At 48.2% G+C, this 17,875-nt stretch overlaps 1 protein-coding gene across 1 annotated transcript; it reads right to left on the bottom strand.

The window, feature by feature from the left end:
- Positions 1 to 14,407: 14,407 nt before the first annotated feature.
- On the bottom strand, positions 14,408 to 16,192 carry LOC100284248 (photoperiod responsive protein). The gene has a single exon (NM_001157143.2). It carries the CDS (start codon positions 16,026 to 16,028, stop codon positions 14,694 to 14,696), a length of 1,335 nt encoding a protein of 444 aa, NP_001150615.2. The 5' UTR covers positions 16,029 to 16,192; the 3' UTR covers positions 14,408 to 14,693.
- Between the last annotated feature and the right edge of the window lie 1,683 nt (positions 16,193 to 17,875).

The following is a 17,875-nucleotide window of genomic DNA, read 5'->3' as shown; positions in this document are numbered from 1 at the left end:
CCTAATGCATAAGGTAAAAAACGAGTAATAGACTGGATTTGATCGATTGTTGGGGGTTTAATCGGTCGTAGCCCTTCATCTATATAAAGGGGGAGGTCTGGATCCGTTTCCAACTGTTTCCCGAGTTAATCCCGCGGTTTTAGGTAACAAATCCCGCGAGAAACTAGGAACCCTAACTGACTCTGCGCGCGTGCGGACCGTCCGCGCCACCACCGCGGACAGTCCGGACCGCGGACCGTCCGGCCTCAGGGCCGGACCGTCCGCCAGGCTCATTTTAGCCTTCAACATATGCCCCCCTGCCTCTTGGTGCAGTTTGACAAACCAAAAGCATATGAACTAAACCTGATGTAAGTCATCGGCTTTTCAAAATAGAGATCATTCAATAAAGCACCAATGTATAAAAGACGTTTTGGATTGTATCTTTCTCGGCCATGACCATTTGATCAATGGATCAAAATGAATAGAATGGAGGTGCCCCCAGCCTGGATAGACAAAGGGACTATACATGCACCATGGATTCATCGTCATGCTATTCCACATTTGGGTAGGACAATATACCGACGATGAATAAACGGGTAGAAAGTACCCTGGTCTCATAGGATGAACAGACGATGCTTGTCGCGTCGCCTTTTGGGCCGTTTTGTTCGGCCGTTTCGTTTTAGTAGGTGACCGGGGTTTCTTTGTTGACCGATCACGTGGAACGGTCTTTTTGCTAGCATTTTTGGAGAGCAACTGATCAAAAGTAGGGTCGGCTTTGATCAGCCGACTATATGTGCTTCGACCTTGCGTCTTATTCCTTGCTTCGTGTAGAGGTTGACGCCTTTGGTCATAGGTGGACTGTCCGGCTGAGTTAGCTGGACCGTTTGTCTGAGCACCAGATTGTCCGCACGTAAGTGCCGAACCATCTACGATGCTCGGGCTAGGCTGATGTGTTTGGTTCATTAACTGTGCCTGCCCCCCCGGCGTCTTTGGACTTTTTAGCCTTCTCGTCCGAAGCCTTTCGAGCAATCTCCTTTTGTGATAAATCTGTCATGCGAGGATCGCCAATGACGATGCCCTTGCCTTTGCCTTTATCGGCCATTTCGGGCCGAACCAAGACCTTTTTGCATGTGAGTTCTATTGTATTAACAGGAAAGGGTTGTGTGTCTACTTGCATCTCCTGAAAAGCCAATCGACCCTCATTTATGGCCGATTGTATCTGTCGACGAAAAACATTACAATCATTGGTGGCATGAGAAAAGGAATTATGCCACTTACAATAAGCACACCTCTTTAATTCATCAGGAGGAGGAATAGTATGAGTTAATTTAATGTTGTCGTTTTTCAGTAACTCGTCAAATATTTTATCGCATTTGGCAACATTAAAAGTAAACTTAACTTCTTCTTGTCGATTCTTTCGAATCGACTGTAAAGCAGAACACGCTGAAGGTTTAGCCTGTCCTAGCCAAACCAATTCGGCGGTGTAAACATCTGTGGATTCATCGTCCGAATTATCGTATCCCACTAGATGCATCTTATGACTAGCCGATTTTGATGTTTCCTTACTTCGACTTTCACAGGTCATAGCCCGCTGGTGCAAGTGCACTAGCGAAAAGAATTGAGTGCCATCTAATTTTTCTTTTAAGTAGGGTCGCAACCCATTGAAATCCAGCCCTGTTAGTTGTTTTTCTGCGACATGGATCTGAAAGCATTGGTTTCTAGTGTCCCGGAATCTCCGGATATAGTCATTAACCGATTCTTCAGGCCCCTGTCGGACTGAAGCTAAGTCAGCCAATTCTAACCCACGTTCTCCTGAGAAGAAGTGTTCATGAAATTTCTGCTCTAATTCTTCCCAAGAGTTAATAGAGTTTGGTGGTGAAAAAGAATTAGGCTTACACCTAGTTCCTATATAATTTTGGTGGTTGAATTGCCCAACACAAATCTTTGGACTAACTAGTTTGTTCTAGTGTATAAGTTATACAGGTGCAAAAGGTTCACACTTAGCCAATAAAAAGACCAAGTATTGAGTTCAACAAAAGAGCAAAGAAGCAACCGAAGGCTCCTCTGGTCTGGCGCACCGGACTGTCCGGTGTGCCACCGGACAGTGTCCGGTGCACCACCGGACAGTGTCCGGTGCACCAGAGGACTCCAACTCCAACTCCAACTCGTCACCTTCGAGAAAATCTAGAGCCAGCGTGCTATAATTCACCGGACTGTCCGGTGCACACCGGACAGTGTCCGGTGCTCCAACGGGACGCGGCTCTAGAACTCGCCAGCCTCGGGATTTCGCGGAGGATGCTCCGCTATAATTCACAGGACATGTCCGGTGTGCACCGGACTGTCCGGTGCATCCTCGGAGCAACGACTCCTTCGCGCCAACGGCTACCTGCAACGCATTAAATGCGCACGCAGCGCGCGCAGAAGGCAGGCGCGCCCATACCGGCGCACCGGACACTGAACAGTTCATGTCCGGTGCGCCACCGGACATCGAGGCGGGCCCAGAAGTCAGAACTCCAACGGTCAGATTCCAACGGCACTGGTGACGTGGTTGGGGCACCGGACATGTCCGGTGTGCACCGGACTGTCCGGTGCGCCATCGACAGACAGCCTCCACCAACGGTCAAGTTTGGTGGTTGGGGCTATAAATACCCCAACCACCTCCACATTCATAGCATCCAAGTTTTCCAGCTTCCAACCACTATACAAGAGCTAGCATTCATTGCAAAAAGAGATCAAATCCTCTCCCAACTCCACACAAAGCATTAGTGATTAGAGAGAGTGATTTGTAGTGTTCATTTGAGCTCTTGCGCTTGGATCGCTTCTTTTCTTTCACATTCTTTCTTGTGATCAAACTCTCACTTGTAATTGAGGCAAGAGGCACCAATCGTGTGGTGGCCCTTGCGGGAAGTTTGATTCCCAAGTGATTTGAGAAGAGAAGCTCACTCGGTCCAAGGGACCGTTTGAGAGAGGGAAGGGTTGAAAGAGACCCGGCCTTTGTGGCCTCCTCAACGGGGAGTAGGTTTGAGAGAACCGAACCTCGGTAAAACAAATCCGCGTGTCTCACTTCATTATTCGCTTGCGATTTGTTTTGCGCCCTCTCTCGCGGACTCGATTATATTTCTAACGCTAACCCGGCTTGTAGTTGTGATTATTTTTGAGAATTTCAGTTTCGCCCTATTCACCCCCCTCTAGGCGACTTTCAATTGGTATCAGAGCCCGGTGCTTCATTAGAGCCTAACCGCTCGAAGTGATGTCGGGAGATCACGCCAAGAAGGAGATGGAGACCGGCGAAAAGCCCACTACAAGCCACGGGAGCACTTCATCGGAAGAGTCCCGCACCAAGAGGAAGGAGAAGAAGAAGAGCTCCTCCAACAAAGGGAAGGAGAAGAAATCTTCTTCTCATCACAAAGAAAAGAAGGAGAGATCTTCCTCTCACAAGCCACATCGGAGTGGGGACAAGCACAAAAGGATGAGGAAAGTGGTCTACTACGAGACCGACACTTCATCAACATCGACCTCCGACTCCGATGCGCCCTCCGTAACTTCTAAACGCCAAGAGCGTAAGAAGTTTAGTAAGATCCCCTTACACTATCCTCGTACATCTAGACATACTCCATTACTTTCCGTTCCATTAGGCAAACCGCCAACCTTTGACGGTGAAGATTATGTTAGGTGGAGTGATTTAATGAAATTTCATCTAACCTCACTCCACAAAAGTATATGGAATGTTGTTGAGTTTGGAGCACAGGTACCATCCATAGGGGATGAGGATTATGATGAGGACGAGGTAGCCCAAATCGAGCACTTCAACTCCCAAGCCACAACCATACTCTTGGCCTCTCTAAATAGAGAGGAATACAACAAGGTGCAAGGGTTGAAGAATGCAAAGGAAATTTGGGACCTCCTCAAGACCGCGCACGAGGGTGATGAACTAACAAAGATCACCAAGCGGGAAACGATCGAGGGGGAGCTCGGTCGCTTTCGACTTCGCCAAGGGGAAGAGCCACAAGACATGTACAACCGGCTCAAAACCTTGGTGAACCAAGTGCGCAACCTCGGGAGCAAGAAATGGGATGACCACGAGGTGGTTAAGGTTATTCTTAGATCACTCATTTTCCTTAACCCCACTCAAGTTCAATTAATTCGTGGTAATCCTAGATATACTCAAATGACCCCCGAGGAAGTTATCGGGAATTTTGTGAGCTTTGAATGTATGATCAAGGGCTCCAAGAAGATCAACGAGCTTGATGAACCCTCCACGTCCGAAGCACAACCGGTGGCATTTAAGGCGACGGAGGAGAAGAAGGAGGAGTCTACACCGAGTAGACAACCAATTGACGCCTCCAAGCTCGACAATGAGAAGATGGCTTTAATCATCAAAAGCTTTCGCCAAATCCTCAAGCAACGGAAGGGGAAGGATTACAAATCCCGTTCCAAAAAGGTTTGCTACAAGTGTGGTAAGCCCGGTCACTTTATCGCTAAATGTCCATTATCAAGTGACAGTGACAGGGATAACGACAAGAAGGGAAAGAGGAAAGAAAAGAAGAGGTACCACAAGAAGAAGGGCGGTGATGCCCACATGTGCCACGAGTGGGACTCCGACGAGAGCTCCACCGACTCCTCATCCGACGAAGACGCCGCCAACATCGCCGTCACCAAGGGACTCCTCTTCCCAAACGTCGGCCACAAGTGCCTCATGGCAAAGGACGACAAAAGGAAGAAGGTAAAATCAAGATCCTCCACTAAATATGAAACCTCTAGTGATGAGGATGATGCTAGCAATGAGGAGGATAACTTGCGCGTTCTTTTTGCCAACCTTAACATGGAACAAAAGGAAAAACTAAATGAGCTAATTAGTGTCATCCATGAAAAGGATGACCTCTTGGACTCCCAAGAGGACTTCCTAATCAAGGAAAATAAAAAGCATGTTAAGGTTAAAAATGCTTATGCTCTAGAGGTAGAAAAATGTGAGAAATTATCTAGTGAGCTAAGTACTTGCCATGATACTATTACCAACCTTAGAAATGAAAATGCTAGTTTAAATGCTAAGGTTGACTCACATGTTTGCAATGTTACAATTCCCAATCTTAGAAATAATAATGATGATTTGCTTGCTAAGATTGAAGAATTAAACATTTCTCTTGCTAGCCTTAGAGTAGAAAATGAAAATTTAATTGCTAAGGCTAAAGAACTAGATGTTTGCAATGTTACAATTTCCGATCTTAGAGATAATAATAATATCTTGCGTGCTAAGATCGTTGAACTTAATTCATGCAAACCCTCTACATCTAGTGTTGAGCATGTTTCCATTTGTACTAGATGTAGAGATGTTGATATTAATGCTATTCATGATCACATGACTTTGATTAAACAACAAAATGATCATATAGCAATATTAGATGCAAAAATTGCCGAGCATAACTTAGAAAATGAAAAGTTTAAATTTGCTAGAAGTATGCTCTATAATGGGAGACACCCTGGCATTAAGGATGGCATTGGCTACCAAAGGGGAGACAATGTCAAACTTAGTGCCCCTCCTAAAAGATTGTCAAATTTTGTTAAGGGCAAGGCTCCCATGCCTCAGGATAACGAGGGTTACATTTTATACCCTGTCGGTTATCCTGAGAGCAAAATTAGGAAAATTCACTCTAGGAAGTCTCACTCTGGCCCTAACCATGCTTTTATGTATAAGGGTGAGACGTCTAGCTCTAGGCAACCAACCTGTGCTAAGTTGCCTAAGAAGAAAACTCCTAGTGCATCAAATGAGCATGACATTTCTTTTAAAACTTTTGATGCATCATATGTTTTAACTAACAAATCCGGCAAGGTAGTTGTCAAGTTTGTTGGGGGCAAACACAAGGGGTCAAAGACTTGTGTTTGGGTACCCAAAGTTCTTGTATCTAATGCCAAAGGACCCAAAACCGTTTGGGTACCTAAAGTCAAGAACTAAACTTGTTTTGTAGGTTTATGCATCCGGGGGCTCAAGTTGGATACTCGACAGCGGGTGCACAAACCACATGACAGGGGAGAAGAATATGTTCTCCTCATATGAGAAAAACAAAGATCCCCAACGAGCTATCACATTCGGGGATGGAAATCAAGGTTTGGTCAAAGGTTTGGGTAAAATTGCTATTTCACCTGACCATTCCATTTCCAATGTTTTTCTTGTTGATTCATTAGATTACAACTTGCTTTCCGTTTCGCAACTATGTCAAATGGGCTACAACTGTCTATTTACTGATGTAGGTGTCACTGTCTTTAGAAGAAGTGATGATTCAATAGCATTTAAGGGAGTGTTAGAGGGTCAGCTGTACTTGGTAGATTTTGATAGAGCTGAACTCAACACTTGCTTAATTGCTAAGACTAACTTGGGTTGGCTCTGGCACCGCCGACTAGCCCATGTTGGAATGAAGAATCTTCATAAGCTTCTAAAGGGAGAACACATTTTAGGACTAACAAATGTTCATTTTGAGAAAGACAGGATTTGTAGCGCATGCCAAGCCGGGAAGCAAGTTGGAACTCATCATCCACACAAGAACATCATGACTAGTGACAGGCCACTGGAGCTCCTACACATGGACCTATTCGGCCCGATCGCTTACATAAGCATCGGCGGGAGTAAGTACTGTCTAGTTATTGTGGATGATTATTCTCGCTTCACTTGGGTATTTTTTTACAGGAAAAATCTCAAACCCAAGAGACCTTAAAGGGATTCTTAAGACGGGCTCAAAATGAGTTCGGCTTAAGGATCAAGAAAATAAGAAGCGACAACGGGACGGAGTTCAAGAACTCTCAAATTGAAGGCTTCCTTGAGGAGGAGGGCATCAAGCATGAGTTCTCTTCTCCCTACACTCCACAACAAAATGGTGTAGTGGAGAGAAAAAATCGAACTCTATTGGACATGGCAAGAACCATGCTTGATGAATACAAGACACCGGATCGGTTTTGGGCTGAGGCGGTCAACACCGCCTGCTACGCCATCAACCGGTTATATCTACACCGAATCCTCAAGAAGACATCCTATGAACTCCTAACCGGTAAAAAGCCCAACATTTCATATTTTAGAGTTTTTGGTAGCAAATGCTTTATTCTTGTTAAGAGAGGTAGAAAATCTAAATTTGCTCCTAAAACTGTAGAAGGCTTTTTACTAGGATATGATTCAAACACAAGGGCATATAGAGTCTTTAACAAGTCCTCAGGACTAGTTGAAGTTTCTTGTTACGTTGTGTTTGATGAAACTAACGGCTCTCAAGTAGAGCAAGTTGATCTTGATGAGATAGGTGAAGAACAGGCTCCATGCATCGCGCTAAGGAACATGTCCATTGGGGATGTGTGTCCTAAGGAATCCGAAGAGCCTCCACATGCACAAGATCAACCATCCTCCTCCACGCAAGCATCTCCACCAACTCAAAATGAGGTTGAAGCTCAAATTGATGAAGTAGAAGATCAAGCAAATGAGCCACCTCAAGATGATGGCAATAATCAAGGGGGAGATGCAAATGATCAAGAAAAGGAGGATGAGCAAGAACCAAAGCCGCCACACCCAAGAGTCCACCAAGCAATCCAACGAGATCACCCCATCGACACCATCCTCGGCGACATTCATAAGGGGGTAACTACTAGATCTCGTGTTGCACATTTTTGTGAACATTACTCGTTTGTTTCCTCTATTGAGCCACACAGGGTAGAGGAAGCACTACAAGATTCGGATTGGGTGGTGGCGATGCAAGAGGAGCTCAACAACTTCACTAGAAATGAGGTATGGCACTTAGTTCCACGTCCTAATCAAAATGTTGTAGGAACCAAATGGGTTTTCCGCAACAAGCAAGATGAGCATGGTGTGGTGACAAGGAACAAAGCACGACTTGTGGCCAAGGGATACTCCCAAGTCGAAGGTTTGGATTTCGGTGAAACCTATGCACCCGTAGCTAGGCTTGAGTCAATTCGCATATTATTGGCCTATGCTACTTACCATGGCTTTAAGCTTTATCAAATGGATGTGAAAAGTGCTTTCCTCAATGGACCAATCAAGGAAGAGGTCTATGTTGAGCAACCTCCCGGCTTTGAAGATAGTGAGTACCCTAACCATGTCTATAAACTCTCTAAGGCGCTTTATGGGCTCAAACAAGCCCCAAGAGCATGGTATGAATGCCTTAGAGATTTCCTTATTGTTAATGGCTTCAAAGTCGGAAAGGTCGATCCTACGCTATTTACCAAAACACTTGAGAATGATTTGTTTGTATGCCAAATTTATGTTGATGATATTATATTTGGGTCTACTAACGAATCTACATGTGAAGAGTTTAGTAGGATCATGACACAAAAGTTCGAGATGTCTATGATGGGGGAGTTGAAGTACTTCTTAGGATTTCAAGTAAAGCAACTCCAAGAGGGCTCCTTCATTAGCCAAACAAAGTATACTCAAGACATTCTAAACAAGTTTGGAATGAAGGATGCCAAGCCCATCAAGACACCCATGGGAACTAATGGGCATCTCGACCTCGACACGGGAGGTAAGTCCGTGGATCAAAAGGTATACCGGTCGATGATAGGTTCTTTACTCTATTTATATGCATCTCGACCGGATATTATGCTTTCCGTTTGCATGTGTGCAAGGTTCCAATCCGACCCTAAGGAATCCCACCTTACGGTCGTAAAACGAATCTTGAGATATTTGGCTTATACTCCTAAGTTTGGGCTTTGGTACCCTCGGGGATCCACTTTTGATTTAATTGGTTATTCGGATGCCGATTGGGCGGGGTGTAAGATTAATAGAAAGAGCACATCGGGGGCTTGCCAGTTCTTAGGAAGATCCTTGGTGTCTTGGGCTTCAAAGAAGCAAAATTCGGTCGCTCTTTCAACCGCCGAAGCCGAGTACATTGCCGCAGGTCATTGTTGCGCGCAATTGCTTTGGATGAGGCAAACCCTGCGGGACTACGGTTACAAATTAACCAAAGTCCCTTTGCTATGTGATAATGAGAGTTCAATCAAAATGGCCGACAATCCCGTCGAGCATAGCCGCACTAAGCACATAGCCATTCGGTATCATTTTCTTAGGGATCACCAACAAAAGGGGGATATCGAGATTTCATACATTAACACTAAAGATCAATTAGCCGATATCTTTACCAAGCCTCTTGATGAACAAACTTTTACCAAACTTAGGCATGAGCTCAATATTCTTGATTCTAGGAACTTCTTTTGTTAATTTGCACACATAGCTCATAAGTATACCTTTGATCATGTCTCTTTTATATATATGCTATGACTAATATGTTTTTCAAGTCTATTTCAAACCAAGTCATAGGTGTATTGAAAGGGAATTGGAATCTTCGGCGAAGACAAAGGCTTCCACTCCGCAACTCATCCTTCGCCGTCACTCCGTGTCGCTCTCTATCCTTGGGGGAGAGAGCAAAGCAAAAGGCCTCCTACTTTGGTATAATCTTCACCCTTTTAGTTATGACCAAAGGAGGAGAAAGTAATTTGAAGGGCTCTAATGACTCCGTTTTTGGCGATTCATGCCAAAGGGGGAGAAAGGATTAGCCCAAAGCAAAAGGACCGCACCACCACCAATTTCAAAAACTTAGTGTTTTCAAAGAGTATTTTTCAATTGGTATCTTATTGAGTTCAAAAGGGGGAGAAAGTAGTATTTCAAATTGAATCATCAAAACCCTCTTGAACACTAAGAGGATGATTTCATTTAGGGGGAGTTTTGTTTAGTGAAAGGAAAAGCATTTGAAATAGGGGGAGAAAATTTCAAAACTTGAAAATGCTTTGCAAACTCTTATTCATTTACCCTTGACTATTTGCAAAAGAACTTTGAAAAGATTTTTGCAAAAACAAAACATGTGGTGCAAGCGTGGTCCAAAATATTAAAAAAAACAATCCATGCATATCTTGTAAATATTTATATTGGCTTAATTCCAAGCAACCTTTGCACTTATATTATGCAAACTAGTTCAATTATGCACTTCTGTATTTACTTTGGTTTGTGTTGGCATCAATCACCAAAAAGGGGGAGATTGAAAGGGAATTAGGCTTACACCTAGTTCCTATATAATTTTGGTGGTTGAATTGCCCAACACAAATCTTTGGACTAACTAGTTTGTTCTAGTGTATAAGTTATACAGGTGCAAAAGGTTCACACTTAGCCAATAAAAAGACCAAGTATTGAGTTCAACAAAAGAGCAAAGAAGCAACCGAAGGCTCCTCTGGTCTGGCGCACCGGACTGTCCGGTGTGCCACCGGACAGTGTCCGGTGCACCAGAGGACTCCAACTCCAACTCGTCACCTTCGGGAAAATCTAGAGCCAGCGCGCTATAATTCACCGGACTGTCCGGTGCACACCGGACAGTGTCCGGTGCTCCAACGGGACGCGGCTCTAGAACTCGCCAGCCTCGGGATTTCGCGGAGGATGCTCCGCTATAATTCACAGGACATGTCCGGTGTGCACCGGACTGTTCGGTGCATCCTCGAAGCAACGACTCCTTCGCGCCAACGGCTACCTGCAACGCATTAAATGCGCGCGCAGTGCGCGCAGAAGGCAGGCGCGCCCATACCGGCGCACCAGACACTGAACAGTTCATGTCCGGTGCGCCACCGGACATCGAGGCGGGCCCAGAAGTCAGAACTCCAACGGTCAGATTCCAACGGCACTGGTGACGACTATCCGGTGCGCCATCGACATACAACCTCCACCAACGGTCAAGTTTGGTGGTTGGGGCTATAAATACCCCAACCACCTCCACATTCATAGCATCCAAGTTTTCCAGCTTCCAACCACTATACAAGAGCTAGCATTCATTGCAAAAAGAGATCAAATCCTCTCCCAACTCCACACAAAGCATTAGTGATTAGAGAGAGTGATTTGTAGTGTTCATTTGAGCTCTTGCGCTTGGATCGCTTCTTTTCTTTCACATTCTTTCTTGTGATCAAACTCTCACTTGTAATTGAGGCAAGAGGCACCAATCGTGTGGTGGCCCTTGCGGGAAGTTTGATTCCCAAGTGATTTGAGAAGAGAAGCTCACTCGGTCCAAGGGACTGTTTGAGAGAGGGAAGGGTTGAAAGAGACCCGGCCTTTGTGGCCTCCTCAACGGGGAGTAGGTTTGAGAGAACCGAACCTCGGTAAAACAAATCCGCGTGTCTCACTTCATTATTCGCTTGCGATTTGTTTTGTGCCCTCTCTCGCGGACTCGATTATATTTCTAACGCTAACCCGGCTTGTAGTTGTGATTATTTTTGAGAATTTCAGTTTCGCCCTATTCACCCCCCCCCCTCTAGGCGAATTTCAGGTGGCAAAGCTGCGTACCATGCAAATGCAGTATCAGTAAGGGACAACGAGAATAAACGAACGCGGTAGGCTTCCCCATCAGCCAATTCTCCCAAGTGTGCTATGAATTGGCTTATATGTTCATGTGTGCTTTTTCCCACCTTCACTAGAAAACTTAGAGAAGTCTGGTATTCTAGTCCCCTGTGGATATGGCACAGTGTCGAATTGGTGGCTATAAGGCTTCCGATACGATTGCCCTGTACCTGGCACACTAACACCGAGTTTGTCCCTGAACATCCCGGTTACCTCGTCTCTGATCCTCTCCGCCATATCTAGCGACCATCCATTGAGTTTGTGGGTGGAGATTTCAGGTTGCCTGACGTTACTCTGTCGGCTTTCCTCCCAAGGATGTTTGAGGTGTGTGTTAGGTGTCCTATTAATGTCACCAGCTCCTGCCCTATACCCCTCAGGCTCTCTTGTGGCCGAATAGTATTCAGCCCTATGTCCATGAGGTGGTATGGTATGATTATAATGTGTTGCTGGTGGGGCACCATAATGCTGCTGCGATGAATGCGGGAACTGCGCGTATTGCGTAGCTCTCGGCTCTGCGTATGCATATCCGGACGGTCCGGCGTAAGAGGCCGGATGGTCCGTGACCTGGCCAAATGGTCCGAAGGTATATCCGGATTGTCCAGCCGTATATGGTGCCACATGGGTAGTCTCGTACCCAGACCGTCTGTCATAAAGAATAGGACGGTCCGTGATCGGGCCGAATGGTCCAGGGCTGTACCCGGACGGATCGGCCATATATGGCGCGACTTGGGCAGTCTGCGCATGGACTCGTGTAGAGTCGGATGGTCCAGCGTAATACGTCGGCCGGTTCATGCCATATCCGGACGGTCCGGCGTAAGATGGCGGACGGTCCGCAACATATCCGGACGGTCCGGCGTGATGCACCGGACGGTCCGTGATGGGGCCGAAGTGTTCAGGGTTGTACCCTGATGGTCCGGCCATGTACGGTGCGACCTGAGTGTTTTGTGTGCGGGCCTGCATCTGGTCGGACGGTCCGACGAAATACGTCGGACGGTCCGCGGTATAACCGGACTGTCTGAGATGATGCTCGGACGGTCCGGTCGCGTCCAGTACCTGTCGCGTGCCTAGTGGTTGCGGCTGTGATGGTGACACAAAAGCGTGCATCGGCATACCATATGATGGCTGGGTCAAGGGTGACCCATTTATAGCCGATGTGCTTGACGTGGGTGGCACTGTATTAGACTCTCGCGATGGAAAGTTAGGAGCAGCTGATTTCTCGTATGCACGTAAATGCATTTTAATAGATTCATCTACATATTGCTTTAACTGATCTCCTCGCTGATCCATGAAAAGTCGTAAGAGATAGGTCTGGATTACTTACAGCGGGACCCTGAAGTGGAGGTAGGAGAGATTCCATATCGATCTCCCCTTGACGGACGATCTTCTGGTGGCGATCTACCGTGAAGTGTGACAAGTACTTGTCCGCCGCCTCCTTGCGCCGTTCGGAGAGTTTATGCAGCAGTTCCGCATCTTCCTTGTCGCGTTGTTCGTTCCATTGCCGCATCACCTCCTTCTCATCGCGCATTACGAGGTCTTCAAAGGGCCTTTGGTCATCAGCCGGGAGCGCCTCCATGGCCGGCTTGATGATGTTGGTAGTGGAGATCTTGGTGTGATCCTTAGAATCGGCCATTTATGGGCCGATTTTTAGCAGATCTAGACACCTATTCCCCAGCGGAGTCGCCAAAAAGTATGTTGACACCTTTTTGGAGGCGTCAATCACTTCAAAAGAACCGGCGGCGGTGCTCTCTGACCAGGCGCGAACGGTCCGCGGCACAGGACCGGACGGTCCGCAACCTGGCGTGAGGCGGAGGTGCTCTCTGGTCAGGCGCGGACGGTCCGCGGCACAGGGCCGGACGGTCCGCGACCTGGTACAGGAGCACGAGTTCCCTGCCTGACGGCCGGACGGTCCGCGCCCTGGGGCCTGACGGCCGGACGGTCCGCGCCCTGGGGCCGGACGGTCCACGCGTGCGCAGGGGCGGCGGAGGATCGCCGGCAGCGCCTGGATCTCGCTCCCGGGAGGCACCCCGTCGGGGAGGAGAGATCCTAGGAGTTGTCTAGGCTCGGGCAGGCCGACCTAGACTCCTCTAATCGACATAGAGTCGAGGAGAGGCGGAGAATTTGGGGATCGAGAGGCTAAACTGGGGCTAAACTAGAACTAGACTAGAACTACTCCTAATGCATAAGGTAAAAAACGAGTAATAGACTGGATTTGATCGATTGTTGGGGGTTTAATCGGCCATAGCCCTTCATCTATATAAAGGGGAGGTCTGGATCCGTTTCCAACTGTTTCCCGAGTTAATCCCGCGGTTTTAGGTAACAAATCCCGCGAGAAACTAGGAACCCTAACTGACTCTGCGCGCGTGCGGACCGTCCGCGCCACCACCGGGGACAGTCCGGACCGCGGACTGTCCGGCCTCAGGGCCGAACCGTCCGCCAGGCTCATTTTAGCCTTCAACAATTATATCAGGCGTTCTTGCTTTGGGATTGTATAGTTGGTTTAGGCTATCTCCGCCAGATCTGATATCCAATCATTTATTCTATCTTCTATTTCAAATTTCAGTCTGTAAATAAGATTAAACATCTACAACTTGGAGACAGTCTTAGAGCTCAGAAGACATCTGGTCTCTTGTCTCATGATTCATGCGTCATGAGTGGGTGGAGTGAACTAGACGTGATGCTCTACGGGTCAAATCTATCATGGCTCTGGTCAGCGGCAACGTGGACGTGCTCCATCCAGCCTTTTTTATTTTATCCTATTGACTAGTGCGCATGCTGTACCCATCTTGATCCTGTGCATTAGGCAATTCTACAACTTGTTTCCTGATAAGCACTTCTATCGTCTCATGAAAACCTAGTACGTACGCATTACCAGGTGCAGACCAAATGATTCGAGTGAAATCATTTGATGTGATCGTCGTCGTTCAGCTTCTTCGTAAACTATGATCTGGGCAGCAAGCAACAATCATTATTGCTTCCAGTTGCATCCTTATCATTCCTGATCATCATCTCTCTCAAAAGAAATCGGAAACCTTTCAGAAAGAGCAATGAAACACTACCAATTTCTTTAGCCTAAAAATCAATCCTTTGGTTAAATTGTCCACTATGCCTGTTCTGATCATGTCTGTACAGATTATTCTTCATCTCACCTCGTGAACTAATTCTTGTTTGTTTCTCTACCGACTTACATCCAAAGAAAAGAGGAGGGGGGAGTGGAAATCAATAAACATCACAGGAACAAGAACACATTCCCCTGTTCCATGCGATTTAATTGATTCACTGAATTGAATCCATTTCATCATGTCAAAACAGCCACCCAGGATCGCGGCAAACCACTCTCGTCCGCTTCGGTTCCTCAGAACGGCATGATGTGGGTGGTCTTGGAGTCGTAGCCGGCGAGACAGCTCTTGGCGTTCACCCTGTATATCTTCAGCAGCTCCAGCGCCATCTGTCTCGCCGCCGGCGAGCACCCGCTCTGCATCAGGAGGAGCAGCCTCGTCAGCCCGCCCTCGGCCGCCGCAGCCGCGTCCGCCGCCCGGCGGTCCTGGTACCGGTGGCAGACCGCCCAGAGCACGGCCACGGCGGCCTCCGCGCCGTCGCGCCCAGCCTTCATCATCTTGCCCACCACCGCAGGGATGGCGTCCTCCGCGTTGGCGCACAGCGCGGCACGGCCCTCGGCGCAGCCCACGGCGGACTCGAGGACCCGGAGCGCCTTCGCGGACGCGCCGGACTCCGTCGAGGCGCGCAGAGCGCGCACAGCGGCCGGGACCGCGCCAAGGCGCACCATCTCGCCACGCGCGGCACGGCACGACCCGCAGATGGCGGCCAGGCAGGAGAGGCCGGCGTCCACGGCGTTCCTGTCCAGGGCGCCCGTCTCGTCGACGGTGCCCACGAGGCGTACCAGCTCGGCCAGCAACTCGGACGATTTGGTCGCCGCCGCCTTCGCCTCGCCGGCCGCATTGGCGAGCAACAGCTCCGCCAGCTTGGCCGCGTCGATCCTCGCCTCCAGGTCGCTCCCGCCGCGCATCACGCGCGCCAGCGACGCGGTCGAGGCCGCCGCGTCCGCGGCGAGGCCAGTGGCCACCCGCTTCTTGTTCGAGTCGTCGATGCCGTCCGAGGCCAAGATCAAGGCTAGCACTCTCGTGGCCGCCTCCACGCCTTCGACGCCGGTTTCCTCGGCTCTTCTCCGAAGAACTGACGCGACGGTCTCGGCGGCGCGGCCGGCGCCCACAAGCGCGTTCTTTTCGAAGTCGTCGACGTCGTCGTCGGAGAGATAGGCTGCCAGCTCGCGGAGGGCCGGCGAGGGGTCCACGCCGGACGAAGCCACCTGGCGGACGAGGCTCGCGGGAGAAGAAGTACGTGCCGAAGAGGAGTCGGCGACTCCGGCGCCGCCGGCGGCGGTGGGGGAACAGGAGGCGGCGGAGGCGGCCCAGTGGGCGATGAGGCTGCGGAGAGTGAGGTTGGGGACGAGGTCGGTGGAGGGGAGCGGGAGCATGGTGGCCGGGCACGTGGTGTTGCCGGAGTCGAGCCACTGCTGGATGGAGGCGCGGTCGTAGGTGACGCCGGTGCAGAGGCTAACGGGCGAGCGCATGACGTCCAGCGAGATGGGGCAGCGGAAGAAGCTGGGGATCTTGACCTCCAGGCCCTGGTGCTGCGGGGGCAGCCTCATGGCCGTCTCCTTCCGGACCATCGGAAGCTGGCGACGGCTGCCGGAGGACGAGGGAATGCGGCCAGAAAGGGAAAGGGAGGAAGAGGTGGTGGGGGTGCTGGTATAAGGAAGGAGAAAAGCGATGGTGGTGCTGGTCGTCGCGTCGGCGCCTCCCCGGCTCCCAGTCCCACACTGCTCTACCGTGCTCGACAGTTGCCACTATACAATTCACGTGTAGCCCTTGAAAGACTGCGTATTTTCCTTCCACGCTTAAAGTTTATATTTTTTGTGCCATTTTCCTTGTATATATTTTTTTCTTAACGTGGAGCGTATGTATATTATTATATAATTAAGAAATAAAATCCATGTAAGTTATATATTTGTAAAACGAAACACAGGCAGCACTCTCATCCCCTATGTACACATGTAGGAATGCCTCTTTCTCTTTGCTAAATAATACATACAGAAATGCACACTCTATCTATATGAACGTATTTAATGGGCAACTCACATTTCAAAATGAGGACACAATCTAGGACTGTTGACTTGTACTTCTATTAGTATGGCAGAATCCATAATGATTTATTATCCTAGTATTCTTAGGCTATTTTTGAGTGGTGTTTTATATGAGTTTTTGAAAGCTCTCTTGTGGGTTTTGGTGTTTGGATGACAACCCAATTAAAGGACTAACAAGTGTGCTAAGTGTTGAACAGGTGCTTAATGCAAAGCTAACAGGGTTCAACACAAGTGAATAAGTGTGGTGGTCCAAAGACTGATTTATCTATAGATAATGAACACTGCTTAAGTGAGACTCGGTGTGCGTAACTCAGAGACAACCGATCAAGCCAAGGATGAAGGCAAGAAGAGCTTCGAGGTACCGAGTGCATGGGAGAAGGTCAAGGAGACCAGGAACCCAAAGCCAGGGGTGAAGAAGAAGACTTGCAAAGTCAAGGTTGATCGAGTTAAGAGTTATAATGCATCAAGGATCACTACATAAGGACATGACTTACAATCAATGAGGTAACATCTACAGTTATGTGGTGTAAGTCATAAGGCTCAAGATCAAGCTCGAGAAATGAACAAGGGAGTTGGAGCTCAGATATGTCAATCTAGATCAAGTCAAGTTGACTTAATGGTTTAGAGTCCAACATCGACCTCAAACATGCCAAATTGGATAAAACGGTGAAAAAGGTTAAGTATGTAAGGTTTGAGTATTCAACCATGTTGCATACACCTCTTACTACAAATTTGGTGTTTTGGTTTGCTCTCTAACTCTTTCTGTAGAGAAAGTACCATTCTGAGCTCTGCTGGAGGAGAAACAGAAAAGCTAGGAGAAGAACAAGAAAGATGTAAGTTTCTAGGACTAAATCAATTGGATTATACTCTAAATGTGTTTGTTTAAGTCTCAGGAAAATCCTCTCAAAAGTTGAAGTCAAACGGAGAAAGAACGGAGGAAAAATCACTGAGTGTGCTGTTGGCTGGTGCACAGGACAGTGAATAGTAGCTGTCCGGTGCACAGGACAGTGAATAGTAACTCTGTCCGGTGCACAGGACAGTGAATAGTAACTGCGTCCGGTGCATAGGACAGTGAATAGTAGCTGCGTCCGGTGCACAGGACAGTGAATAGTAGCTGCGTCCGGTGCACAGGACAGTGAATAGTATCCTGTCCGGTGCACCAACGGCTAGTTGTTCTAGAGAAGGAAACTGCCAATCAGATCCGTTACTGTTCACTGTCCGGTGCGCCACCGGACAGTCCGGTGCACCCGCAACCAGGGAAGGCTGGGAGCTTCCAAATGAAGCTCCAACGGCTCCTAGGCCATTTGGGACTATAAAAGGGACCCCTAGGCGCCTCAAACAAGAACACAAGTGCAGCCAACAAGTCCATACAC

Source organism: Zea mays, chromosome 10 (assembly GCF_902167145.1).
Source record: "Zea mays cultivar B73 chromosome 10, Zm-B73-REFERENCE-NAM-5.0, whole genome shotgun sequence".
Lineage (NCBI taxonomy): Eukaryota > Viridiplantae > Streptophyta > Magnoliopsida > Poales > Poaceae > Zea > Zea mays.
This window is presented reverse-complemented; position numbering and strand designations above follow the sequence as displayed.

Bases quoted from the DNA above. Each gene is read 5' to 3' on its own strand.
- LOC100284248 (NM_001157143.2), bottom strand. From the start codon at position 16,028: ATGGTCCGGAAGGAGACGGCCATGAGGCTGCCCCCGCAGCACCAGGGC.